Raw genomic sequence first — 26,941 nt, 5'->3', positions numbered from 1 at the left:
CTAATTTACACTAAGCTAGATACATTAAGAAGTATGTAAGAAATGAATTGCATATTTATTGAATCAACAAGCATTTGTTGAGTTCATATCATTGTACTAAACCTGTGAAAGAGAAAAAGATTTGTTCTCATCACAAGAAAAAATTGTGTAACTGTATGGTGATGGATGTTAACTAGACTTATTGTGGTGATCATTTTGCAGTGCATACAGATATCAGATCATTATGTTGTACACCTGAAACTGAATACAGTGTTGTCAGTTTTACCTCAATTAAAAAGAAAAAAATATTTTTAGCCTGACATCTTAATGTGTTATCGGTCATATTTGTAGACTGACTCCTGAACAGCCGAGAAACAGAGATGGTACACTCAGCACTTTTTCAAAAATTGTGTAAGGTAGAGTGAATGTCACATTCACTGTTCCATGATGTCCACTGGTACAAAAGCCACAGTGACTTTTACTTAAGTACCATCATCTTTGACATGTATGGTTAACCTACATATGAGTGGAATGAATGCTGTCTCCCCTGCAATAAATGAGTGATGGACTTTGGTTATATCAGGACATACTAAGGCCCTCCTGTGATTGGGTAGCTATTATAAAATCCATGCACCATTGAAGTCTTTCCTAGAGAATTTAAATCAGTGGAAGCAACCACCTTCCGAGTCACCACTTCAATAATAGGACAGGTCCCCAACATGTCTCCTCTACTTTTATATTTATTTCAGAAGAGAAGGGATAGTAACTTAACATTATTTAGTAATTCTTATGGGTCAAGTTTTGCATAGGGTTATAACATCATTATATCATTGACTCTTTAGCAACACTATGAGTTAGTGTGATTATCTTCATTTATACAAAAGGAAAATACAGCACAGAAAAATTGAATAACTTGGTCAGAGTGCACACAGCTAGTGAATGTGAGATTTAGGATTTAAATAGAAAGGTTTATCCTTCATTTGCCATTAGAAATACAGGTTTTTAATTTTCTGCAGTTCTACCACCCTAATTACATCAGCATTTTATATTTATAAAACTATCATTTATTGTGTATTGATTGCATTCCATAGCTTCATGTGTTAAGTGCTTGGAACTTATAACAACCCTGAAAAGTATATGTGATTATTCTAATTCCTATATTATAAATGTGGAAGTGGAAACATGCTATCTAACTTGCTTAGGATGATGTGAATAATATGTGGCAAACTAGGATTTGAACCCACGCAGTATAGCTCCAGAGTCTATTCTTGCAATTACTGTCCTCAGCTATTTTCCGTAGCACCAACTTCACTTTGACCTTGAAGTGTGCCATTAGTATACTGATATGTAATTATCTAATAAAGACTCAAAATAGAGCTGCTCTGGATGTGTCACTTCAAAATGGGTTAAGGACTAGCTGATCAGGCTGAATAAATAAAATTTTACTCTGCCATAAGTTTTACATGTTTAGGAGTCCATTTTTTCCTATGTAACAATGTTGTATCTCTGAAAGATCAATTTTATCTATTAAAAATAGAGGTTATTCTTCAATAACATGTGAAAAAAAGATGTGTTTGTAGATAACTACTGTTAAAGTAAGTAAAGTAAGATTTTATGAACTTTTTTCTTAAAAATTTTGAAAATCTCCCTTCAAAATTTTTATTCTAACTATCTGTGAAATGAGTGTTTATTATAAAGGAACTATCTTTGGGACTTTTGGTGTGTTTTTATAAAACTCTATCAGTGACGTTTTAATATATTTAGTAATAAATCAGGCGACATTTTATAGCAGTGACTCTTTAGCTCTGCTTGTTGCATTTAACTGGTTTGGAAGGTACTCATTCCATTAACAGAAAAGGAAATCTTTTTAGACAGTCCATACACATGAAGTCCAAGTTCATACACTTCATACAAATGAAGTGCTAAGTTCCCTACCATTGCGATGGCCATCATTTAGTACTAAGTGCCCTCTTCTGGGCACCATGGAATTCCTCCTATCTAATCTTCTTTCCTTCTTTTCCCATAATCCTCTCATTCTTTTTATCCTTACTTCCCCTAACACTCCTTAAGTTCCATCCTGTTTTTGCATAAATGAGCAGTTCCATAGATTCCTCGGGATGGAATAAGACACACACCTCTCCTAGGGTCTGGGAGGAGGTGGGAAATCCCTCCTGTCACTTTAATAAAAGGGCGAGTTGAGCCTCAGGAAATTTCAAGCAATGTGTCCATACCCTGATTTATTTGAGATGTAGGCTAACTATCTAGCCTTGAATTTTCCATGTTAACTTGTTTGCTATTGGTTTTTCTTCTCTAGCTGTTAAATGGGAAAAGCTCCTAAACCTTTGTAATTCTTAGAGAAGTTTGATTATAAAAGATGAAGCTGCCCATATGTTTCCATTTACTGTTAATTTCACCTGCCATTATTTAGCAGTTTTGGAGTGACTGTAGAACTCAAACTCCTAGGAGAGCAGGCACACTTCAGCTGATGTAGAAATACACTTTCATGCCAATTTTTGGGGTGCCTCTTAAGTACCAACGTCAAGTACTTTATGAATTAAACAGAATTTTGTTGTATTATCCTCAGATCACCTGGGTTTAGTGCTACATTTGGCAACACTTCCTTGAATATCAGTAAAAAGAGGATATGAAAGGTAATTAACATTTTTTTGAGTGCTGATTACTGGCTAGCACTTTATCTCATTAGAACTTTGCTCTAGGATAACAGATGGCCTGTCTCTGATACTAGTATCAGTGATATTGATAATAAATGAAGAATTGACAGTATGGTCCTTTACTAGTCTGCCTCTGCTACTAGTTTCTGAGCTTCTCGAGGGCGGGGACTGGATTTTGTTCTACTGTGTATCTCAGTGGTGTCCCACATTGTGTATTAATAAAGTTAGTTAAAAGAATGCCTGTGTAAGTGGATGGATAAATGGATGAATAAGTGGACTTAAATGTATCACCTGGTCCCTAATCGGGAGAACTTTGATTTACAGGTAGATAATGGATCTTGTAATGATCAATGGATGTTTGAAGGGTTTCTGTGATAAGACTGTATATAGCCTCTCTACTTTGTATAAAGTTAACCTACCTGCTCCTGTCATTCATGACATACCCCAAACTCTCCCTGTTAGTAAGTATTTAGTGTTAGAAGGTTGCCGGAATGCTCCTGAACACAGAACATCACAGTTCTAGGAGATGAGAGGCTTTCAGAGACAAACAATAAAGGCCTGGACTGCCCCCTCCCTGCCTGTCACCACTGTGAATACTGGAAGAGGGTGTGTTGGAGAGGGAATGAGCAAGTGCCACATACTTTTCGTCAAGCAGCAGTCACAAGACTGCAGGAGCTTATTCGCCTTTTGGAAGGCTAGAGAAGTGAACAAAATATGTGATGCCTTTTGCTGCTGTAATGGTGAGCTGCAGCGCTCAGAGTAGGAAAGCAAATGGTACCTTACATTTTTTGGTTTTCCTCTCTCTCTCTCTTCTGTCTTTTCTCTTATTCCTCACAAAGCCTACTCCTTTCACCTCCAAAGGCAGGAAAATATATAGAAGAACTTTAGAACATGTTTAGTAGAGATTCTCCCCCTAGCCCTTCCAAAATTAAATAATGAAAGGACTATTTTCCTGATTCTACATCACGTTGTGGGATATCAAAATAAAAGTGAGAAGAAACAGTGGTTACTTATGGAACTCACAGGTAGAGAGAATGGTTCCTTATTTTCTAATCTGGGTGACTTTCTTACAAGCCCCTTTCCAATATGGAAAGGGTGGGGGAAGAGTGGCCAAAATATGGTTCAATCAAGTAAAATTGGTCTGATGCAATACTATAAATAGCTTTTAGGTAATGCTCATTTTTAAACATGTAAAGTACTCAAATTCTCCACTTTCCTCACTAAGGTGGCTAGCATCTGAGTGAGTATGGGAGTAGATGGGCTCCATAGACCACCTTGTGACCTCCAGATCCTTTTGGCTCTGCCCTGAGCACATGTTCGGCCTGGTGCTTGGACTGGAGATCATGAGGAATGACCTCCCCGCCTGGAGTTGCTGCCGAAAACGTGCTGGTAGAACTCCTGCTTCTCTTGTTATGCTCTGTCATGCCTGGTACGCTCGGCGGTCTCCACAGGGTGTACGTGCCTACCCTTTGGGTCTCTGCCATATCCTTCATTCAGCTCATGGCCTGGTGGTCTGGTCCCCTGTTGTCCTTGCAGTGGCATCACCTCATCCCTTACCAGACTCTCCTGTGGCCCCTCAGCCCATCCCACCCCATCCGCATGTGCTCACTTCCATCCCACCCTGACTTTCTGGATTTGTGGAAACAAAACAAATTCAGGGCCACAGAGGTAAAAGACAAACTCCTGTTATTGTTCCACCTGACTTTGCTGTGCCAGTTTACTTTGATATAGCTGACCAGGGTTGGTGACGAGTGGCCTGTGAGGCAGTTTTCCCCCAGAATTCTAGTGGGAAGCATGGCAGAAGCCCTCCTGTCCTCGGTATTTCTTTCACCCTGTGAACACACCTTCCAAGAAGGAGGTGTTGGGACACACTTACCTCACCTACTTCTCCTGACTCTGGCTCTCCTCTTTTTCCACTTTCCCCTGGGCCAGGCCTTCTCCTTCCTCATCCAGTCAGATCAGAACTTCCCTTCAGTATACAACTCGATTATCAAGTCCTGTCGGCTTTAGTGTGTTTACTGAAGTTCAAGGGATTTAGAAAAATACATTTTCTCCGGGTAAAGCTTGGATTCCTGCTGCAAAATCATGTTTTTCTCCTTTTGCCATCCCTCCCTCCTTCTTGCATTTCTGCTGGAACAGAAGTTTTGTCTAGGGCAACAGATACTTTTGGTAGATTGGGAGGTGGTTGTGTTCAGTGTGAGTGTATTAATAGCTGAAAAATACTCTCATCGTGAAATTTATAAGAATTAAAGGGACTTTGGGAACTAGCAGAGCTTAAAGCAATTACGACTGTTTTGAATTGAACATTTTTTTTGGACTTCATCGCCTAAAAAGAGTTGCACATACTAAGTGGTAGCCATCTCCACTCTCTGAGTGGCATGGCAGTTTTAAAGTATACAGTGTGATGACTGGCCAGATTGGACCTTCCGTCAGGCACTGAGAGCAGCTGCATCAGGAAAAGTACAGAAATTAGATTGGTTCTGGAGGGGCTATCTGGTACTAGTGACTCCAAAACTTGAATGGAGGGTAAAAAAAAAAAAATTAAATATTATTATGATATTGATAAAACTGTCCCAGTTAGTAATGCAATGGGATTTTCTGTTTTTACATTAACTAAAAACCATTTTTCTTTCAGTCCTTTTTTTCCATAATTTTTTCCCTCAATTTAACTTGATATTGTCAATGTAAGAAACATCCAAACCTGTAGAGAACTTTTACAGAAGTTTATTTGAGCCAAATTGATGACACACGCCCAGTAGCAAGATCTCAAATCCTTCAGAGAATAACTGTTTTGCAGCTTCTATTATGCATTTGAAATTAAAGAGGGTACCTAGGGAGGATTGGAGAAAGCAAGGTGGGGATTGAGTTACAGGATAGTTAACCACAGTATGTACTTCTTGAGGGTTAACACCCCTTTGAAGGGTATTCTGGTATTTCAAAGGTGTGTTAACCTAGATGCGCAGGACGGGCTTAAAAACCTGTCACTAAAGAAGTTATAGGCCAGGGCGTGACTGCCCACCATGACCTGCCCAGTTAAGAATTTATGACCAGGTCATCCTGTGAGGATGATCACATAGAAACCCAACCCTCTTTTTTGTCCATAATGTAGAAAGTCAGGGGTCAGTGTGTGTGAGAGAGGCGGGGGAGAGGGAGGGAGGGAGAGAGGGAAAGACGGGTTGTTTAGCTTTGTATTAAACATTGCAGTTTAGTTTATAAAATTGCACTGAAATTGGAGATCATTATTGTTTCCTTTTTCACAAAGATACGGGATTAACCCAAAGTGCCTTTGTGTTGTGATCCACTTCAGGAGGCCATAGGCTGACAGCGTGGAGCTTTGTAGGCTTTGCATCCCTAAAGATCATATTTGAATTTTAATAGAATGTTTAAGTGGAGCACTTGACATTCCTCTCAGTGTTTTTGAGTCCCTTCTACTTTAGGTAGTTTCTTTGTTTTATTATTGTTCTTTATTCCCATTTCGTGAGTCCATCCAGATATTCATAAGCCCAAGCACAAATTCTCTCGCAGCCACTGTTTCCTGTGGCGGCACCCTGGTGGGGAGATGACTGTTTTTTCCTTGTGCAGCTAAACAGGTTTCTGGTGTTCTCTGGGCCACTGGCTCTCTCTACTTGGTCTCGGGTAAACCTCGGTGGTTTCCAAGTTTCAAATTCTGAACCTGGGGGAGGGCAGACTCCCTCTGTAAAATGAAAATTAACCAGTGGGGATTTGGAGATAACATTTGTTTGTTCATTTAGTAAACATTTGCTAGCAATATGGCTGGCACTGTGCTGGGTTATGAGCTTAGAAACGCAGGTCACATAGTTCTCCAAGAGCTAACAGTTCCAGCAGGAAGGCAGGTAAATAAATAACAGTAAAGAAATTAAAGTAGAGAAGAGTCATTGTATATAGTTCAGACTAGGACACTTAAAAGTAAAGGTACTATTAAAACTGGTTAAGATGGTAAATTTTCTGTTATGCATTTCCTACAATTAAAAAAAAAAGTAGTTTGTGCCTGAGGGAACCGAAAATGACTAGTCTGGCAAGCCATCACATTTTGTACTTTAAAGCTTTCACTTAGAGTTGAGGCAGCTACCAGTTCATTATTTGCAACTCTTTTTAGGTTATGAGGTCCATAAGAATGTTCAATTCAAAATAGTCTTAATTGCTTTAAGGCCTGCTCTTTCCCAAAGTCCCTTTAATTTTTACAGATTTAACAGATAGAAGTGCTTGCTGTTAGATATTGGCCAGGACAGCAGACATCAGTCCGGGAAGTTCTGGACAAACCAGACGAATGGGCAAGCTGTACTAGAAAGATGAAAGCAGGCCCAGAGGTGGACCAGGGAGAATGACTGGGTGGTAAAAGGACACCGCGCCTGACTTTTCTCATCCCTGAAACGGGGATGATCATAGGGGTTGCTATGAGGATGCAGAGAGTTAGTTCAAGCTCCTGGAATACTGCTTTAGAGTTCAATATTTTTTAAATCTCTTTATCTATTTTTCAGTAGCCACCTGTGATTTTCCTTCATTTTAAATCTTCATATTTTTTGTGAAATTTTTATATAATAGCCTTTCAACAGACGTTTGTGGTTTAATTTTTCAGACCTCACTATAATCGTCATCAGTGAAAACCACTCATCCATCCAGCACAGCACATATCAGAATGCATATCCAGAGAACATTCAGAAGCTGCCTTCCTTCCAGCTTTTCTCATTTCCTCTAAAAACTCTGGATAGTTTCTGGTTCCTGTCCTCCCAGTCTTGCAGTTGTGTGGAAGAAAAAGGTGCCACATATAAACCTGTCAAGCTCAGGGGAGGCCTGCCTTGTGGGTCTTATAAACGCAGATACCGAAAGTCACCACAGAGAGTGGTCTGAACAGAAAAATTCCCAACAAAAAGCAGGTCATGGTGGGTCATCACATCCTAGGCCTGTAGCTTCCTTGACGCAGACCCATCATTACCTTTCGTGAGTCTATTGTCTTTTTGCATCTGAGATAACATACCTTTGAAAAATCAGAGTAACCTCCTTTTCCAGGCCCCTCAGGACACATCCACCACACCGGAGCACTAGACCACAGACCACAGACTCCCTCAGTGTTATCTTATTCCCCCCCAGTATCATCTCTATGTGCTGTAAATGTTAGTTATTAACTTTCCCGTACCCACCAACGTAAAAGAAGTATATGTCTCTCTGTGTTTGGCTTTTTATCCAGTTTCAGAGACTTCCCCCGCCTTGCTTTATCCCACCACCGATGGATTTCATGTAGCTCTCCTTAGGTCTCCTCCTCTGATTCTAATGTATAAAATAAGCAGCAAAACTGCCATTCTCTAGAGCATTTTCTCAGTCTTTTGAGATTTTGCTTCCCAGCAATCATCATCAGTTTGGCTCACATAAATTCATAAAAATTCTCTATAGGTTTTAATGTTCCTTACATTGTTAGTTGTTTCCGTCTTTTCACAACAGACAGTTACTACAGGCAGTTCTTTTAAAGGAATAGGTCCTTTTTTAATTTATAGAAGTAAATTCTTTACTGTCTCCCCACCTAGCTTTGAAAATAAAGGAGCAGAATAAAGAAACATATAATTAAATGACTCTGCTCCCACTGTCACCTAATATTTCTTTCAAGAACTGACTTTGAAGTGATTGAACCCTGTTTTGAGATAATGTGACAAAGCATGAAGGATTATAGAAAAGATCAGGTTAGGAGAAACCAATATATAGTGAAATTGATTCATTTAATCAAGGCTGCTTCAGGCACACAGTTTCTTGGGGTAGTTGTAGACAGATTACTGCTGGAATCTGATAGAATGAATTCGCTAAATGCAGGAGTTCAGATTTCATCCAAGAAATTCCAACCCTGTGTCTCAGGCCTTGCCTAAGTATTTATAGTTCTGGTTCTAAGAACTGTGGTGTGAGCCATCGTTCTTGCATGGCTGTGACTCCTGGTTTGCTTTTCCTGGTTCCATTCATCACCGGAAGTGGCTAGAATCTTGTGTGTGGGGATCTCAATATAACTGCATTAGGCTACTTTCACTCTGCTTATTTTGGTTTAATTCAGCATGTGTTTCAACAAATATTAGTTGAGTTCTTGACTGTCAGGTACTGTTCTAGGCAGGGGATGATATTAGTAAACAAAACAAAGATCCTTGCCCCTGTGGAACTTATATTTTGATTATAAACAATAACCACATATATGATTATAAACAGTAATCATGAAAAAGGTAAGTAAAGAATGTGTTAGAAGATGATAAGCACTGTGGAAGAAAATACAGAGCAGGGTGAAAGGGTTGGGAATGCAGGTATGAGGTGGGAGGGAGGTGAAGTTTCCACTTTTTAAAAAGGAAGGGCCAGGGTAGTCCTCACTGAGAAGGTGTTATTGGAATTAAGATCAGAAGGGTGAGGGGATTAGCCATGGGCCTGCCTGGGAACAGAGGTCCTGTGGCAGGAAGGTCCTTGTGCTCAGCAGGTAGGAATGTGGCTGGGAGAAGAGTGCTAGGAGACATGGTTACAGGGGATGTCACAGGATATGATGGTGTTCTAGATCATTGTGAAGGTGGTGGCTTTTACTTTGGTAAAACAAGAGCCACTGCAGAGTGATGAACAGGGGAGTAATGAGATTTAACTTGTTTTAATAGTATCAGCTGACTGTTGTATGAGAGTCAGCTAGTTGCAGGGTTGGGAGTGAGTGAAGACGGAAGCAGGAGGACCAGTTAGGAGTCCATCGCCATGTGAGAGGAGCTGATGGTGGCTTTAACCAGGATGATGATGGTGGCAGAGGCAGTGAGAGGTGGTAGGGTACCTCCCATGGGTGCCTATACTTTTATAATTCAAACTCAGTGGTTTCTGGTCAGGTATAGCCTGATTAAACAGCACCTTAGCCACCTAACATTTGTAGTATTGATATGATGGTATCCTCCTCTGTTAAGCACACACACATAGCATTTGTGTGTGTAAATGTTTGAGTTGTAAAACTCATGTTCCTTGAGTTTAATCTTGTTTTAATTCTGGAAAGAATGTAGTCATCCTTTAGCCCCAGTTATGTAATAAAAGAGAACATGTATTCTTTTATCTTAAAAGTAATAATTCTGTAAAAGGTAAGTAGATATTTATAATATATAAAGCAAAATTATTCCATCCTATCACACAGCAACCACTACCAAAATTTGGTATCTATCCTTAATGAGTCAGAATATTCATCAATTTGGAGGGTTTCAGAAGTTCAATACAAAAATGACAGTCATTTATAGAATAAGTACCTCTGAACTTGATAGCTAAGCAAAAATATTACTGAGGCCAACTAAAATCACATGGAATTCAGCCAAGATTAGCCAGCTCAGAGTACAGCCAGCCCTGGCTGAGAGCCAAATGCTGACAGGGTAGGGATGAGATGCAGCCAGGACGTTGAAAAGGAAACTGATATCAACAGAGAGAATTTTCACCTGATGTAGCATTTAATATGTAGCACTCCACTGAGTTACTTCTGTTTGATTGTTTTAATATTGTCACACATTGTTCATGTGTATATGAACACATCTGGCTAAGAATTTTTAGTGAATGCTTCAGTCATAGGTGGGTGGACCAGAGTCCCTGGCCGCCATACTAGGCCTGCTGCCACACCAGGGCCCTCAGGGAGGATCTGAGGGAGGGCAGATGTGAAGGGAATATTATTAATAAATAGTAATATTTTAGAATTTCACTTGAAATCTCGAATTCTTAAGTAAGTGAGGGAATGAGGCCCAAGTTTGTCTTTGGAACATAAATTCTTCAACAATAAGACCTAGATCTTCTCTTCACACATAACTATGACAGCATTTGCACAGTAGAGGAAAGACAGGGTTTGGAGTGAGACTGGTTTGGTTCAAATTCCAGCTTCCCTTCCTATTAACTGAGAGGCTGGAGCAAGTTAACCCCTCCAAGCATCGGATCAGTTTCCTTCTTCATCTACTTACTGGAGGTTTTGTAAGGATCATACTGGGCTCCACGCACAGTTACAGGAAGCATCATCTGCAGTGCAAGGCTCCTTCCTCTTTCTCCACCACTGGCTCAAACCATTAATTTTGATTAATGATTAACACTGTAGATGTTTATAGTTTGTTTATTGATTTTGTATAATGAAGTATATTACATTTTATAATTTATGCGATTAATGTGGCAGGGCCTAAAAGAAAATGAAACAAACCTAGCAAACATTTTTATTTCAGTGAATTTCTTTTTACAATTTGGTATTTACACATTTCTCTCTTCGATACCTCAGGTCACATTACTAAAGACAACAACAGTAACCAAAAAGGCAGAGATTAATTTCCATTCCTTGTAGATGGAGGAGGCCGGATGACCTAATGGTCCCTCCATGTGCCGCGAATGCCACGTAGCTGCTTTACTCTGCACATCATATGAACTGAATGGGATTTTCTTACTTGAGGATTTGTAGTATCTAAAAAGGGCCTTAGAAACTGATTGACTACTAGCATTTTAAAAATAGGATCATAGCTAAAGATTGAGCAGCAGGATATATTCTTGCAGAGTTTAGACCTATTCTGAAGACATCTTTCGGTGCTTGTAACTAATCCATTTTGATGGTTTTAAACTGTGCATTGACAGTTTTTTGTATACGAAATGAGGAATTTGACTAGATTATTTCTCAGATCTTCTGTTTGGAATTGAAATTCTGAGTTTCAAATTGTTAGCGTTAAGCCATGGAGAAGACAGTCTGGAAGATGCCTCTGAAATTAGTAGCTAAGTGATACTCTGCATGTAGGAAATCCTTCAGGCTGTTCTGGTGACCTCATAACCTGAAGAATGTTAACCAGAAGAAGGTCACTGAAGCACTCCTCATGGATAGTGTAGGTTTCTCTTCGCCTGCTTTGGTCTCTAAACATTTTGTCTACAATAGATTTAGAAGCACAGCTGGTTGCTGGTATTAGTTAAATATCCTTTAAAAATTTGAGCCTCATGGAAAGTGATGCAATATAACCATGAAGTTATTTTAATATTATTTTTATGAAATATGGTACATGTAAAGAGAATGTTATTGGAGTAAATTGTATTTAAGTTTTCCAATTTAATGTGATTTTGGGAAAGGCTCTTAAATAATTAAAGCTGCAAGTCCTCACTGCTGTATTTTTTATTTTCCTCTATTTATCTTTAAAGGGTAGAGTCAATAATAATGAAATAAAGGCATGTGAAAGAGAATTATTAAGTACTATACAAATGTGATACTCTACATAGATGATAATCATTGACATCATGAGTTTTTTATACAAAACTACTGTGCTGCATGTGGTGGAGAATTAGAAAACTCAGACATGCAGCAAAATAATTTGGAAGAATTCTAATGAGAAAACAAGGAGAAAGTACCTGTGTCGTTATGGCCAAGGGGTAATTGGGTCCCTTTCTTCAGCAGCACTTGTTTTTTAGTTGTTTGATATACATATGTATTTTTTCTTTTTTTCCGTTTATATATTCTTATAAAAAATAAGGAAAGTACAAAAAAGTATATGAAATAGGAGGTAAGAAACTACCCATGACCCCACCATCTCAGAGCAATCACTATTAACAGATTTCCTTTAACTTTTTTTTTCTTGCATTTTAGTACAGTTAAGACTGCTTTGTATGTACAGCTTTTTAAACTTTGTATTCACCTAATGTAATGTCCCCTGCACACTGAAGGTGGTGGGGGGAAATACGGAGCTTTTGCCACGTACGTTATTGAGCTATAGCATCAGCTTGGAAGTGCCTGCCTTCTAGTTTCTGTTGTTGTTGTTGTTTAAGTCAGATGCTTTTTGTTAAAGTCACTTTCATTGGGTATTCTGTTATTTGCAACCCAGATCATCATAACCTGAGAAAACTCTTGAACTCATTAATTCTTCCCATATATGATTTCTTACTTCTATAACATGTGAATGTAGAATAAATTTCTCCAAGTGGAATTTCTAGGTCAAATATTATATATATACACTTTACTGTTTTTGACCTCTGAGGATTTCCTTTATTCTCTTGCCAGCTCATCATGAGACTTTAAAAAAAAATTTTTTTTATATATTTTAATGCATTTCTTGATGTTTTAAACTAGTAAAGTTTCCTTTTCTTTTTAAAAATGTTTGGTTTACTATAGTTCCTGGATGGTTATTTCTCTATATATGCTTTTATTTTTAGCTACTGCTCTATGCCTGGTACTTTTGCACGCATTACTTCATTTAATAACCCAGGAGGTGAGTGGTATTTTGTTCCTTTCCCCCAGTTTGTGAGTGTTCCTATTTTATTGGGATATTTTACAGTATTCATTGAATTTTAGGTCTTACTCTTTGGCATCTTGTGTTAGGTTTTCAAATTATTATGCATTCTTATTGTTTACCTTTTTCTGAGTTTTGTCTTGCCTTATTGTTTTCCTTTAAACAATTCTCTTTGTGACTTTGGGAGTTATGTGTCTATTTTTTGTTCTAATTGTGGGTACATTTAAAATTTGAACTTACTCATCATTGGGACAGTGGCGGTGGAGTTCCCCTAAACTATACGAGTGCTTCAGCACATTCTCTTCTTCCTTCCTTCCCTTTACTGCCTAAATGTTGTTGAAATAATTGGAAATGTTTGTTCATACTATTTTTTTTTTTACATTTTTCTCCTTCACGCCTCCATGCTGAATATTTGTATCCTGATTTCATTACTTTTAGCATACATAATTTAGATCACTCTAGTTTCGTTAGCTTTATTGTTTATTGCTATTTCTTTTATACGTGTATATATCTGTACTTCCATATATCTTCTGCTCTCTTGAGTTCTTTATTCTAATTCACTTTCCATTTGATTATATATCTCCCTTTCTCACGAATTTTTTTTCCAGAGAGGATATGGGGAGAGTAAATTTTTGTCTTGCTATGCCAATTTGATATATTTCTTCTGCTTTATAACAATAATAATTACAGTATTGATAATTGAATTAAATTTAGGATACTTAGGCCACAGTCTTTTCCCTTCAGAGTCCTATAAACTTTACTCCATTGTCTTCTTGCAGTTATTATGGCAGGTGAGAAGCCTGATGGCATCTCATTCATATTTCTTTTTTAAAGAAATCTTTATGGAGGTTCATATGTCTGTTGAATTTTTTCCTTCCTGACATTCAGAAATTCTGAGCTATATAATTCTTTTATGATTAAGTCTGCCAAGCTCAGTGAATAATTTCAGTTAGAAAAACTCATTTTAAGTTCTTTTTCTTGCATTTACTTGGTTATTACTTATTATTATTATTATCTCTTCTGTTTCATTTTCTCTTTCTGAAATTTCTATTTTACACATATTGGATCTTATGGATCTGTTGTCCAGATTTTATCTTTTTCACTGATAATGTGCAGTTTTTCGTTATTTTCCTATGAGTTCTGGGAGAGTTCAATGAGCAGATCTTATCAGGCCAGTTTTCTGAGGCCATTCTGAATTTCAGTAGCCAGTCTGAATTTCATTGCCTCGGTTCTCTAGGCCACCAGTTTCACTTTTTACCCTCAAATACTATTTCCTATTGCTCCTCCCCTTCCACCTTTCATTTTAGTAACATTTGTGTCAGTGATTCACTGTCATTTTGAAGCTCACTGAGAATGTAAATTTTAAAATTTGTAAACTTCTCTTGTTCCTTGCAGTTATCCTAATTATTCAGATTATTTCACTTCTTTTAAAATATCTGAGTCTTTCCTTCTGTCCAGTTTGCTAGCTTGTCTGTTTGCTCATCTACCAAGTGAGGTCTGATTTTGTTCAATATTGGGAACTCAAATATGCTTTGTCAGAGATTGTGTAGGTCATTGTTCAGTTCTTTTCATTACAGGCAGAAATAAGGAAAAAGTTAGGTTTATTGTAGTTTCTCACCAGTAGCCTTGGGTTCTGACAGTTTGTGTGGGATAGAACTGGAGCAGTGGGAGACAGCTGCAGGCCAGAGTCCCCTTTGTTGTGGGACAGTCTCTCTTTTGTGTTGCCTTGGCAGCTCTGAGCCTACTGGAGTAGTTTCCAGTCCCCTCTGAATAGTTGGCTGGCCCGGCATCCAGGCAGAAGCCCCGGGCCGACTCTTTGTCCTGCACTGTCTTGCCTCTAGCCTTTGCCCCTGTCCGATAGCTATGCGCAGGCTCTAAAGATGAGATCCTGGTGGACCTGGCCCCTCTGTGTGTAGTGGAGTGATTAAGTTTAAAGCTTGAGGCTGATAACCATTGTGTTCCAATTCTGGCTTTGCTGCTTACTAATTCGTACCATTGGGCATCTTGTTTAACCTTCTGAGCACCAGTTTTCTGGTGTGTGTAACAGTATTGAAATTAACAGCCTACAGCACTTAGTAGGATGTCTGGCTTTCAATAACTAATGAAAAGCAGCAGTTTTATTGTTGATGTTTTGGGGACTGGCTGCTGATTGGACTCCTCCATCTACTAGGCGCTTTCCTAAACCATCTCCTGCTCACTCTTCTCAGGGTTCAGGTTTGTAGATGGGGCTCTTGTGAAGCAGCCAGGGCAGAATTTTTCCTACACAGTTAGTTGGGTCATTTTAGCAAGAAATGATGAGGAAAAGGCATGGTCATATACATCGTCTTCATTCCAGTACTCTCATATAATTCTTTAAAGCACCATTTATTTTAATAAATGGTATGAGGTAAGGCCCATTTTGGGGGGTATAACTAATTAGGGCAGCGCCTTTTATTTGTATCATTATAACCTTCTAGTATGCTGATTGGTATATATGCCTACGTCTGTTTCTGGGCTTTTAGTTCTTTGCGATGATATTTGAGTCTTTCTTCAGTGGCAAGAATAGTTGTTAAGAGCATGGGGTTTGGAGATAGGCTGTTCCTGGGTTTGAATTCTGGCTCCTTTAATGCCTAAGAGGTTAAGTGAATTATCTAACCTCTCTGTATCCCAGTTTTATCATCTTGAAAATGGACATAGCGATAGTGCTAATCTATAGGACCCATGTAAAGATTAAATCAAATAATTCTCATAGAGTAATTAAAACTGAGCTTGGCTCAGTGTAAGTGCTCAATAAAAGTTGTTATTACACCTTAAAATCTCTTGCCATATGTAACACAGACTTCCTTTTTTTTGAGTCTAGCTTACAAAATAGGAGATCACAAAACTTTAAAATTCTCCTCCTCCTTCATGAACTAATTTCCCCCTTATTTTTCCAACTGTCATGTCTTTAATTCGACAATAACAACACCAAGACCTAGTAGTGCAGTCTTGCAGAGCCCTTGAGGTGTGTTTTTGAGGACGAGTGATCGAAACTTGACTCTGGGGGCCAGGATCCCATTTTTACCCTCTTTGTGGTTCTAGTACTAGCCCTGGTTTGTGATAAGTACTCAAGACATGTTTTTCAAAAAGAAGAAAAAGTTATACCTTCAGCCTTTTAATAAGGAAAGATTGTTAAAATATCATGAATCCGGGTTGGTATCAATTAAACTTGTGTAAATTTACAGTACCTGTTAGTACCTTAAGATTGGAAAAGGCTGATTTTTCTTGTATATTCAGTATGAAGAAATAACTTTAGAAGAGCACAGAAGACTTTTTACTAAAATGTCTGTGTACTGATCAAAGCAATTAGATGCGTTATGGTTGAATTAAATGGATGCATCCACGCTGACAAAACTCAAGAGTTGGAGAAGGTGAGGAGATGTACATAGTTGCACAGTAAAAAACCCCTAATCTTTTTAAATGACATGCGAAGAGCTGAGAGAGAAATTATGAAGTGATCATCATTTTCCATGCTAACTTGTGAAGAACAGCAGCTTTGTGTTACTGAGAGAATGTCACAGAGCAGCCCGTTTTTTGTCTCCTGTACCTCTAGGCATATTAGAAATGATCAAATCCGGACTTAATAAATGCATCGTGCAAGGTGCTCTCCATGCCTGTAAGTCATTTTCTTTGGTTCTTGTCTTGTGTTGTTATGTAAATAATGAGCGCTTCACCAGCTTCTTCCATTTCACCCTTTGTTTTAATGGTCTGATTTATTCCTCTCTGAGCCATCAGAAAGAGTGTGGCGGTAAAGCTTTAGACTTTAGAGTCAGACTGAGGTAACTGGTTCTTCCTCTTGGTGGCTTGGGGACCACAGGCAGGTTCTCATCTGCACACTATAGTTCCTCACTTCTAAAATGGAAATGAAAACAGGATTCCCTCCTAGAACTTTGCTGAGGAATAAATGAAGGAAAGCAAATGAAGCACAATGTGTCTTCTATAACGAGTGCTCAGTATGTTATCATAGTCAGTTCAGGCTGCAATGACCTATTACCACAGACTGGCTGGCTTTCTTACAGTTCTGGAGGCTAAAGTCTTGAGATCAAGGTGCCAGCATGGTGGATTCTTGGTGAGCCCCTCTTCCTCGTTTACAGATGGCTGTCTTCTCATTGCTTCCTCATGTGGCAGGAAGAGAAATCACCTTTTTTGGTATTTGTTCTCGGTAAGAGCACTAATCCAATTCATGAGGGCTCCACTCTCATGATCTTATCACCCCCACCCCCCACCAAAGGCCCCTTCTCCTAACACCATCTCACTGGGGGTTGGGATTTTAATGTACGAATTTTAGGGAAAACACAGTTTTCTCAGCTAATAGAAGGAAAGAAGGAAGCGTTACTCTAGTCATACCACCACTCTGCATTTCTCTTCCGGTGGCTCCATTTCTGGGCGGTGCCATAGTGGAATTCCCCTTCTCAGATCCTGCATATACGTCACTCTGGCTTAACTCTTAATGGAGGGGATGCCCACCAGAAGTTTCTTCATCTTTTTTACAACATGCTAGATGCCAACCCTTTGTCACCCTTTATGTATATCAGGAAGCCTGACAGTTATCTGTTAGGCAGTTGGTGATACTTCTTAAAAGATTTTGGCTTTTGCTGAGTTTGCCATTTTCAGGTCAGTGTGTCAATTAGCTTCAGCTACCTCCTGTAGCTCACATGCAGGCATGTACCTCTATACCCACACCTTGGCACAGATACACACTGATTTTTAAGCATGCTTTAGACTAAAAAAATTCTCCATTTTACAATTATCTTAGTTATCTTGGCTATGGTTAACTGGTCATTATCAAAACAGACCTGTAGGCTGTGATCAGTAGAACTCGGGAAGTGCCAGTCCTAGCAGAGAGGGCAAAGAGGGAATTGACCTTGACTCATTTAGGCAGGATGGAAAACAGCCAGTTCTTTGGCTTTGTGTTCTATCTTTTTAATCGCAGAAGGTAAAATCACTACAACACTTGAAAGGGCTCACAAGACTTCACAAAGTATACTTACCTAAGGCTTAGGACAGATAAAGCATACAACATAGCAAGAGAAAGAGCACAGACAAGCATCAGGGATGTCCAGAATATTCCAGGTCCTTCCTCATTTACATACACAGAATGCTTTTCGTTTTTAGACAGTGAGTCTTCAAGATAAGTGTGAGACAGCACGACCTAGACAAATAGATCAAGGGAACAGATTAGAGAGTCCAGAAAGAGACCTACATATATATATATATATATATATATATATATATATATATATATATATAGTCAATTGATTTTTGACAAATGAGTAATGGCAGTTTGGTGGAGAAAAGGATTGTCTTTTGAACAAATGGTGCTGAAACAATTAGATATTTGCATATTTGAACAATAAGCTTAGATCCATGCCTCAGATACATACAAAAATGAACACAAAATGGATCATAGACTTAAATGTAAAACTTATAATCATAAAGCTTCTAGAATAAATGTAGGACATAATCTTTATGACAAGAATCTGCATTTTAACAATCTTTAATTATTCTTATGCATATTAAAACTTGAAAAGAACTGCCCTATAAGGTTTGTGTTGAAGGGTGAGTACTAGTTATACAGGTCACTAGTTATGCAGTGGGGGAGAAAGAGATGCTCCAGCAGAGGCTCATCGTGTGCAGAGGCACGAAGGTGTGAGGGTGCGATGAGCTAGGGCAATGGGTTCCACTGAACAAGTTCAGGTAAGAGCTTTCACTAATGTGCGGTAAAATAAAAAGGGACACTGTAAATGGCCTTTTTATATCTAAAATTTATTCAGATTTTAGAATTCTAAGATCATGTTATTAACTTTTTGTAAAATGAAAGTGCTAACCAATTATAGATTTTGTTCTTGTTTGAAAAAAATTATTTTTTTGGCAGAATAAAAAGCTGGCAACACTATGTTTAACTCACTACCCTTTTAATTTCAGTTTTTTTCCCCCTCACCTATGAAATCCAACAGAAAGCATGGCTGTTACTGAGTTACAGAACCAGGAGTAATTTGGAGTAGAGTATTGAGCGACTGGGGTGGGTGGAGCCAGAGAAGCAGACAGGGGCCAGATCCTGGAGAACCCGGTAAACCATAGGGTTGTGCTCCATCCCCAAGTCTGTGAAGGTTGTGACATAATTGGATTTGCATTTTAGAAAGATGTCTTCTCAGTGGCTGGGTGAAATAGGAGATAGGAGGAGGCTCTTGTGGGTACCTGGGAGAGCGTGACGAAAGCCATGTAGATGGCAGAGGGAAGGAGGACTTCAGTTACATGAAAGAGGTAGAATTGACAGGAACTAGGAACCTATTGGATGGAAGAGGTAACTTACATTATTTAAATTATTCTCTGACTTTATATTTTGGTGAATTTAGTATCCACAAATAGGTGCAAGTCAGCACAGTTTCAGAATTCTTAAATGGATTGATTTAATGACTATAGAGTAGAGTGATTGAGCATCTGTGCAGTGTAGTACCTCGAAGACAAAGAGAAATTCATTAAAATGAGATCACAGAGTTAATCCATCTACACACTTAAGTACCCATCCATGAAAAGCTATGCTGATTTCATTCATTTTATTACATATATCATTTCTTCAGAGAATGCTGGCTAGTGGAGATATTGAATACTACTAAACTTTTTGGTTTTTTATTTTTTGCAGAGAGTAATTCGATACTGCTGCATATTATGTAGAGTAATAATTTACATATACTTGTTTTACAGCAGGGCTTTTGGTGGAGAAGCTATGTGGTATGTCAGCTTAACTGAAGATTCTTAGGAATTTCAGAATTTTTTTGCACGTTAATGAATTCTTGAAAAGAATATTAGAAAATAATTTAGTTTCAGCTATTACTTTTACCTGACTTCCCCCACAAAACTATAAATGAGAGTTAACTAATAAACAGAAGGCCTTGTTTCGCTGGCTTCTCTGGCTTCTCTGTGTATAGAATGAGTTTACATGTAAGCTTCTCCATTGGCATGGCTTAAATTGAGCATGCTTTTCAAGGGAGATCAAGATATAGTGAATTATTTGTGATAATAGACTTTTCTTCTAACAACATATAAAGAAATTTTGCTATTGTAGGTTCATCTGCACTTTGTTACATCAAGAAAATTTTATGGAAGCTTACGGGGAAAGTTCAGTATGGATAAGAAGTTAATGTGCTTTTGATTTATGGGATTTATTACTATTCATGGGTATACATTACGTATTTCAAGAACCCACAGGAAAAATAGTTGATTACAGGAGAGGATATCTGTATACAGTGCTTTTTAAAGATAACATGAGATTTTTCAACCATTTGTGCCAAATCATCAATTTATGTCAGGCAAAATTATAAAGGTCAATAGCTACTATATATGTTCATTTGACCTGACAGTAAAGAAGTAGTCTCATTGTCTTTTTGATTTTCCTGTTTTATACTTCTTTTGTACTACTAAAAGCGTGTCACATGCGTTTAAGGTTTGTGAGAAATATGATTAGTCTCAGTTGCTTTATGATATAGGTTGGGTTATAAGGTCTTTTATTCCATCTAGAACTCAGAACTTGTCTCTTTGTCATAAAAGAGAACATTTGAAATAGTATAGATTGTTTAATTTGAATCTGAATTTTTATACCATTTAATGTTTTCCAGTAATGAGAATTTAATCTCCAAATGAAATACATTTACGCACCACAGAAAATAGACATTTTCATCCACTGTGCTAACTTCAAAGTAGTCCATATGCCATTGTCTCCTTTAGCACTTATATACTGATAATGTTTAACATGAGAACTTTAGATTTTTTTCTAGCAGGATTATTCTTGATACTCTACTAATTTCTTTGGGGTATGTATACTAGATAATTTGCCTCAACCTTTTAAAGCACAATTTTTTTAAGGTCGCTTATTCGTTTTAGAGACCCAGAAGTTATTTATTCTCTAGTTCATTTTATGAACTATTTATTAATACCAGCAGAGGATGTTAAACCAATTCGGATTGCCAAGGGGATGGCAAAAGCATTTAGTACTTTCATAGATTGATGATAGTCAGTACTATTTCTCCATTCATAAACTCTGTACTCCCAAAAGAGGCTGTGCCTTTCTGTAACATGCAGTTGTATACAGTTGTTGGCATGAGGCAAGACCTCAAGATTTAACAAAACAGTTTATAGTGGACAATTTCAAACACAGACAACACATGAAAATAAAAATGTACGCAATGCCCAGCTTCAGTGATCAACCTTTTGCCAGTCTCGTTTCAAATATTTCCCCACCCCATTCTTTTTGGGTAGGAGTGTTGGGATTTACTTATATCATTTCACCTGTTAATACTACAGTAAATATATATAAATGGTAAATTGTTCTGCATTCCACACTGCCATTATCACACAGAAATAAATGAACAATAATTTTCTTAATATTGTCACCATCATGGTCTGATCAGTTCATCTAGGAAAGGAAGTGATAACTTTTAACTTGATCTTGGCTAACTTCCTTGTCATTCAATGCTTTCATCTTTAAGAGCTCCTTGATGTCAAGTTCCTCTAGAAGTCTAGGTTTGCTTTTGCTTCTTCTGGTTGCCTCGAGAACATTATAAATCTAGGACCACTTATAATTAAATTCTCCACTTGAGGCTTTTCAGGTGACACCAGTAGATTAAATTTGTAATTAATCTTTCATGAGGATCAGCTTGTGGAGAACAGCTTTTATTTTTGTTTTTTCTCTTTGATCCAGACAAGTTTTCTTGCTGTCCCCTTTCTGCATGAGAGGGTTTATTTCTTACAGACTCTTACAGTAAGGGTGTAGTCTTTGGGATCCCAGTTTAAATAGAGCTTTTTATTAGATTCGTCTTGTTGGGTAGGCCCTAGGCCTTTCCTCTTATATCCCATCACCAATGTGGCATTAAAATGGATACTCAAGATTTCCAGGATCCAACAGAAACTCTTAGGTTACAAATTTGAGTTTAAAAACACTATTAAAAACTCCTCTATTACTAAGAGTTTTGAGGATCTTCAGATTCCTCACTTTCAAATAAGTTGGCAGTGTTTTAAAATGACAATAAAAAAACCAAATTCTACCAAATTTTACCAAAGATTAAATCATTTTAATCCAGAAGGTCTTTCACTCATTACTCTGTTACACTGCTGGAAATCAATGAGATTTTCTAATTTCCTTCTCTTGAAAAAATCATTTGACTTTGTGATGCCTTTACTTGTTTTTAAAAAATAGGCTAGTAGCTTTGGTTACAATCTGCCTTCGTTATCAGTGTGGTTCTCCAGCCTGGATATCACCACCTTAGTGTCTTTCTTTTTCCCTTGATTCCTTCTTAGAAACATGTGGGATTTGGTTCTTCATCCTCATTCCCCTGCCACTGCTGCACTCTAACATGTTGATCACTATAGTGGTCTCTCAACTGGTCTGCAGCCTTTTATTTTTCTCCTGCCTAATCCAGTTTGCTCACTATTGCCAAAGTAGTCTTTTGAAAACATCCCATTTCATTATGTGACCTTAACCTCTTACACATGGTATCAAGTCTAATTCCTCCAAACTCCAAGTTTGAGTTATATTTAAGTGCTGGATGGGTACCCTGCTGCCCTACCCCGCTGGAGTGGGCATGGGAATTCCTTTTACACATCCTCAGCCATGATAGGATGTCCTCTACCCACCTGTTTCAGGTCCAGTCTGTCCACAGCTGTCTTCTGATTGCTGCACCAGATTGGCAGCTGTCTTCTGATTGGCAGCTTTATGAAGATTATGGTTTTAGAGAAGTAGTCATTCTGCTCTTTCTTTCCTTTGAAAAAATTAAAAATTTTTTTTATTGTGCTAAAATAGACATAACATAAAATTTACCATTTAAACCATTTTTAAGAGTAAAATTCAGTGGCATTAAGTTTATTCACAGTGTTGTACAACAATCACCACTATTCATTTTCCACACGTAAACTCCATGTCCATTAATCATTAGCTCCCCATTCTTCCCTCTCACAGCTCTGCTGTGTTTTTAAGGTGTAAAATTCTTGACATGTAAAATTCTTGTACATGTGACTGCTGTGGAAGAGAGCAGTTCATCAGTCTGCAGACTCAGAACAGTGGCAGCCAGGGGCATTCTCTGAGTCACTGCTCTTTCATTAAGTCCCTGTTGAGCATCTGTCACGTTCCTGCCACTGCAGCAGGCTGTAGGAATATAGTGGTGAATAGTAGGATGGCACAAACCATGCCTTCCCACTGTGTACAGAGCCAGGAACTGTATTTAAATCTTTATTGTTCCTCTAATGATTCCATCCATATTCTTCCTATTAGGTGATATTGATGAACACTCTCATATTGTTGACTTTCTCAGACCGACTGTTCGAAGCTTTTACTCACATTTCTCTTGACTGTGAGGGACTCTGGCTGAGGAGCAAATGACACTGCTGATGGTAATGACCAGGAACCTGTCCAGCATTCTTAGTGGTTCTCTATGGGTTATTCTTTACCATCGTAACAGGAATGTGTTCATTTTTCTCTTCTCTTTTATTTCCTGCTCTTTTTTCTTCCTTGTATGTATTTATATGACCTTTTCAGGTACCTCCTCTGTTCTAAGTACCATATGTATTCAGAATAAAATTATTGTAGGTATTAAATCAAAGATACAAATATTCAAAAGATGTTCAAGATAAAAATTTAAGAAGTTCTCAAGGAATCCATCGTCTAATGGGGAGATGGACTTGTTAACCAGCGTTGACAGCTAATGTGACTGTCCTAACATGCAAGATACAGTGTGATCTTGGAGCTTAATTTTGCCTGGGCAGTCCCAAGGCTTATAGGAAAATTATGCTAATATGGAAGAGTAGATTATGCAGGCAGCCTTGGTAAGAGGGAGGGAGTCCTGGAATTCTAAAACCCACAACTATGCAAGGACAGGAAGCCGTGCTTAAACAGCCACTAAGACTTCAATCAGCAAGAAAACAAAATATACAAAAACAAGTCTCAAGTGCCAGAAAACTATTTGCAGATATAAAATAGTACTATTAGTAATAAAACTTCTCAGAATTAAGCCTCCGTGGGGGCTTCTTTTTTCTCAAGATTCATACTTCTGACTGATAAAGACAAAAATTCCATGTATTTTGTGGTTGTAATTTCTCACCTGGCATATGGGTCCATTTGACTTCATTTTGAGACTTAATTTTATAGATTTTTTAAAAAATAAAGATAATTGCCTTTTGTTGGTGCTTTTAAAAATTCTAAATGGTGAAGGCCTTCACAACCTTTGATTTGACCTTGCTGGTTAAAATGCCAAGGGGAAATGGGCTATACTAAGCATACCTGGCTGAAGCACATAACTACAAAGGATCAGACCGGTTATTGATTTTAAAGCAGGAATGCCATTAAAAGCTCAAGGTGTTGAAATATAAAACAGCCACCTTCTTCTCCAGCCTCTGATTGCTAGGTTTCCATAGTTATGAGAAAAAAAAAATCCACGCGTCTGTGATTCAGCAAAGTTATTTAAGTCTGATACGGTAGGGTGATTAATGCTTGGGACCCAGCTGCTTGGCAGAGTGGTCCAGAAGCTGGACAGCACCCAGTTTGAGCCCCTGGATCTTAAACCTTGGCCGCCTTAACTCACTCCACACAGCAGCCTCTATCTCTCCATGGAGAAACCCGCAGTACAAAGATACACAATGTTTTGTAGATTGGGTTTAGTTTATTTACTACGTGTGATCAGAATGCATATAATGAGAATCTGGCAGTTTGTTCTTAGTACAAATAATCGTAGAGAAGTAGGCCTTTAAAAAAATTTTTAATCTTTCAGGTATGTTTTTCAAGAATTTCTGTAACATTCTCTGCATTGGAGGCTCCCCCCCCCAACCCCCTTAAATAAGTCACTGTAAAACTACAAAAAGACACTGACATCCTATTGCTCAAAGTTTTCCTGTTTGCAGATCACTAGAGACTGCCTTCTGTTTGTATTGAGGTTGAAATGGTGATCTATTAAAAAAGTATTCCCTGAAAATTCATACTCACCCCATTCCCCTTACTTAAATGGTGGCAAAAACAATTGTCCCCTAGGAAATGAAGTTCATTGCTATGGTAACTAATGAAAGTTGCATCATTCTAGGGCACATTTTTAAAGGCCTAGATTTCAACATGGGTAGACGCCCCATCTTATTTTATTCAGTAGCTTAGCAACCTGTGGTATACTGTTTGTCACCATCCACAATGTTTTCTCTCAGAAAAATGACCTATATAGATAGTTTTCTCTCTCTCTCTCTTTTTCCTTTTTCTTTTCTTTCTTTCTTTCTTTCTTTCTTTCTTTCTTTCTTTCTTTCTTTCTTTCTTTCTTTCTTTCTTTCTTTCTTTCTTTCTTTCTTTCTTTCTTTCTGCGGGTATGTTCTCACTGTGAATTTAGTTCAGTTCTTAGGTATGTTTATAATGACCTTATTTTTTAGACCAAAGATTAGGACACATGTTATGCTTGAGAAGTAAAGATTTTCTTCTGCTTCCTTGGAGGCCCACACTGAAGTCTTCACAGATATTTTTCATTCTATACACTTTAACTGTTGGTGTTATTCAGGGGTTTGTCTTTGGACCTCTTTTCTTCTACACCAATGACTTAGCTGCTGCTTATATGCTAGTGACTCTCAAATCTTAATTTTTAGCTCAGGTCTCCTCCTGGACTCCAAATAGTCAGTTCATTCCTCAACAGCCCTAGCTGGATCATCCTCGGACTCTGCAAGTTCAAGGTGAAGTCAGCATTGCCCTCCACAAAAATCACTTGTTGAGGATCGGCGCCACCATTCACACAGCACCCCACATCCAGTCCAGATGCGTCTGCTTCCAAAATGCTCCTAAATCTGGCCTCTTTCTTCTAGGGCCTCATCCTTTTTTGCCTAGTTTACTGCCCACATCTTCCAAACTTATTCTAGGTGTAGGTGCGGAAAATAATTTTCCTCCCTCCCTTCTAAGTTCTTCTGACTGGATTAATAATCAAATTATTAATGAGACATGTTAACAGGATAAGCGAACTTACATATTGCTAGAATATAGATCAAAGTATATATGTTTTCCTGGATAGGTTTGGGAGTGGACTTGGTGTGGTGCTTGGCTATATATACATACAGTTACATATACGTGTGAACACATGCACACGGTTCAGCAATAGTGTCTAAATTCTAGTGTCAGCTTGAACTGTGGACAGTTCAAAACAAGGAAGTCAAACAAACTAAAATTCAGAGGATCTCATAAAGGGAGCATCTACCTGACTCTCCTGCTTGATCAAACATTTGATTCTAGACCTCTCTATGTGATCGTTTTGGCTGCTGGGCTGAGGACTGCTGGTGAGGAGGACAGGCGCGTTCTAGTTCAGATTGTCACTCAGTTAGGCACTGGATTCGGTTCTTTGGAGGGAGTTAGGTTGGGATGAGGTAGCATGGAAGTACTATTTCGTTTCTTATTTCTTTAGAGTATTAGTGGTTGCGGAAGCTGTTAAATTAAGGGTTTATAGTTCTTTCTCATTGTATCACCCAGCGGAGTGTACAGATAGTTTGGTGTCAGCTCAGCTTCTTTGCTGCCATGCTGTACAAGGTCTCTGTGCAGATGCAATCAGAGAATTTCCCAATGGTGGACAGGTGGGAGGTGAGTGGCTGTAGTGAGGGATTTTTGACTGATCCTTTTGATTTGTCACAAATGAAGAGCACCAGTTTTGGACATGGTGTGGGGCTTGGCCCTTGGGTAGATGCCAAATGTGATAAAATATAGCTCCTTCTCTGATTTTATTTAGAGCTCAGTCAGGGAGCAAACCAGCACTGATTATAATGGAGATTTGATAAATGCTGCATTTTTTCTACTGTCTGTTTTAACCTTTTTTTTTTTTTTAAAAAAAAAAAAAAAAAGGACAACTTTTGTAGGTCTAAGGAATAATATTTCCGGCTAATATTTAAAGTAATTTTTACCTGTTAAAATGTGGTCAGCTGTGTCCAAAATAGAGTAAGATTGTGCTTATTTTAAAATAGCCCACCTGCTGAACTGAAGTTGTCTTCCTGTTTTTGAGGTGAGCATTGTTCCTCCCAACTCTCTCAATGGCTGTTTCTGCCAAGTGCTGA

The 26,941-nt window shown here is 38.2% G+C and overlaps 1 protein-coding gene across 3 annotated transcripts in view; it reads left to right on the top strand.

Moving 5' to 3' along the window:
- The window catches only part of WDFY2 (WD repeat and FYVE domain containing 2), a 149,504-nt gene that overhangs the window by 26,884 nt on the left and 95,679 nt on the right, over positions 1–26,941 (top strand). Inside the window, exon 1 of one of the 3 annotated variants that reach the window (XM_016143072.2) lies at positions 13,916–16,511. The exons of the other annotated variants lie outside the window; for them this stretch is intronic. Within the exon in view, the coding sequence (XP_015998558.1) occupies positions 16,483–16,511 (29 nt within the window). The 5' untranslated portion in view covers positions 13,916–16,482. Of the gene's footprint in view, positions 1–13,915; positions 16,512–26,941 lie in introns of those variants that run through there. 3 annotated transcript variants of the gene reach the window in all.

This window comes from Rousettus aegyptiacus, unplaced genomic scaffold (assembly GCF_014176215.1).
Source record: "Rousettus aegyptiacus isolate mRouAeg1 unplaced genomic scaffold, mRouAeg1.p scaffold_m13_p_11, whole genome shotgun sequence".
Classification (NCBI taxonomy): domain Eukaryota; kingdom Metazoa; phylum Chordata; class Mammalia; order Chiroptera; family Pteropodidae; genus Rousettus; species Rousettus aegyptiacus.
This window is presented reverse-complemented; position numbering and strand designations above follow the sequence as displayed.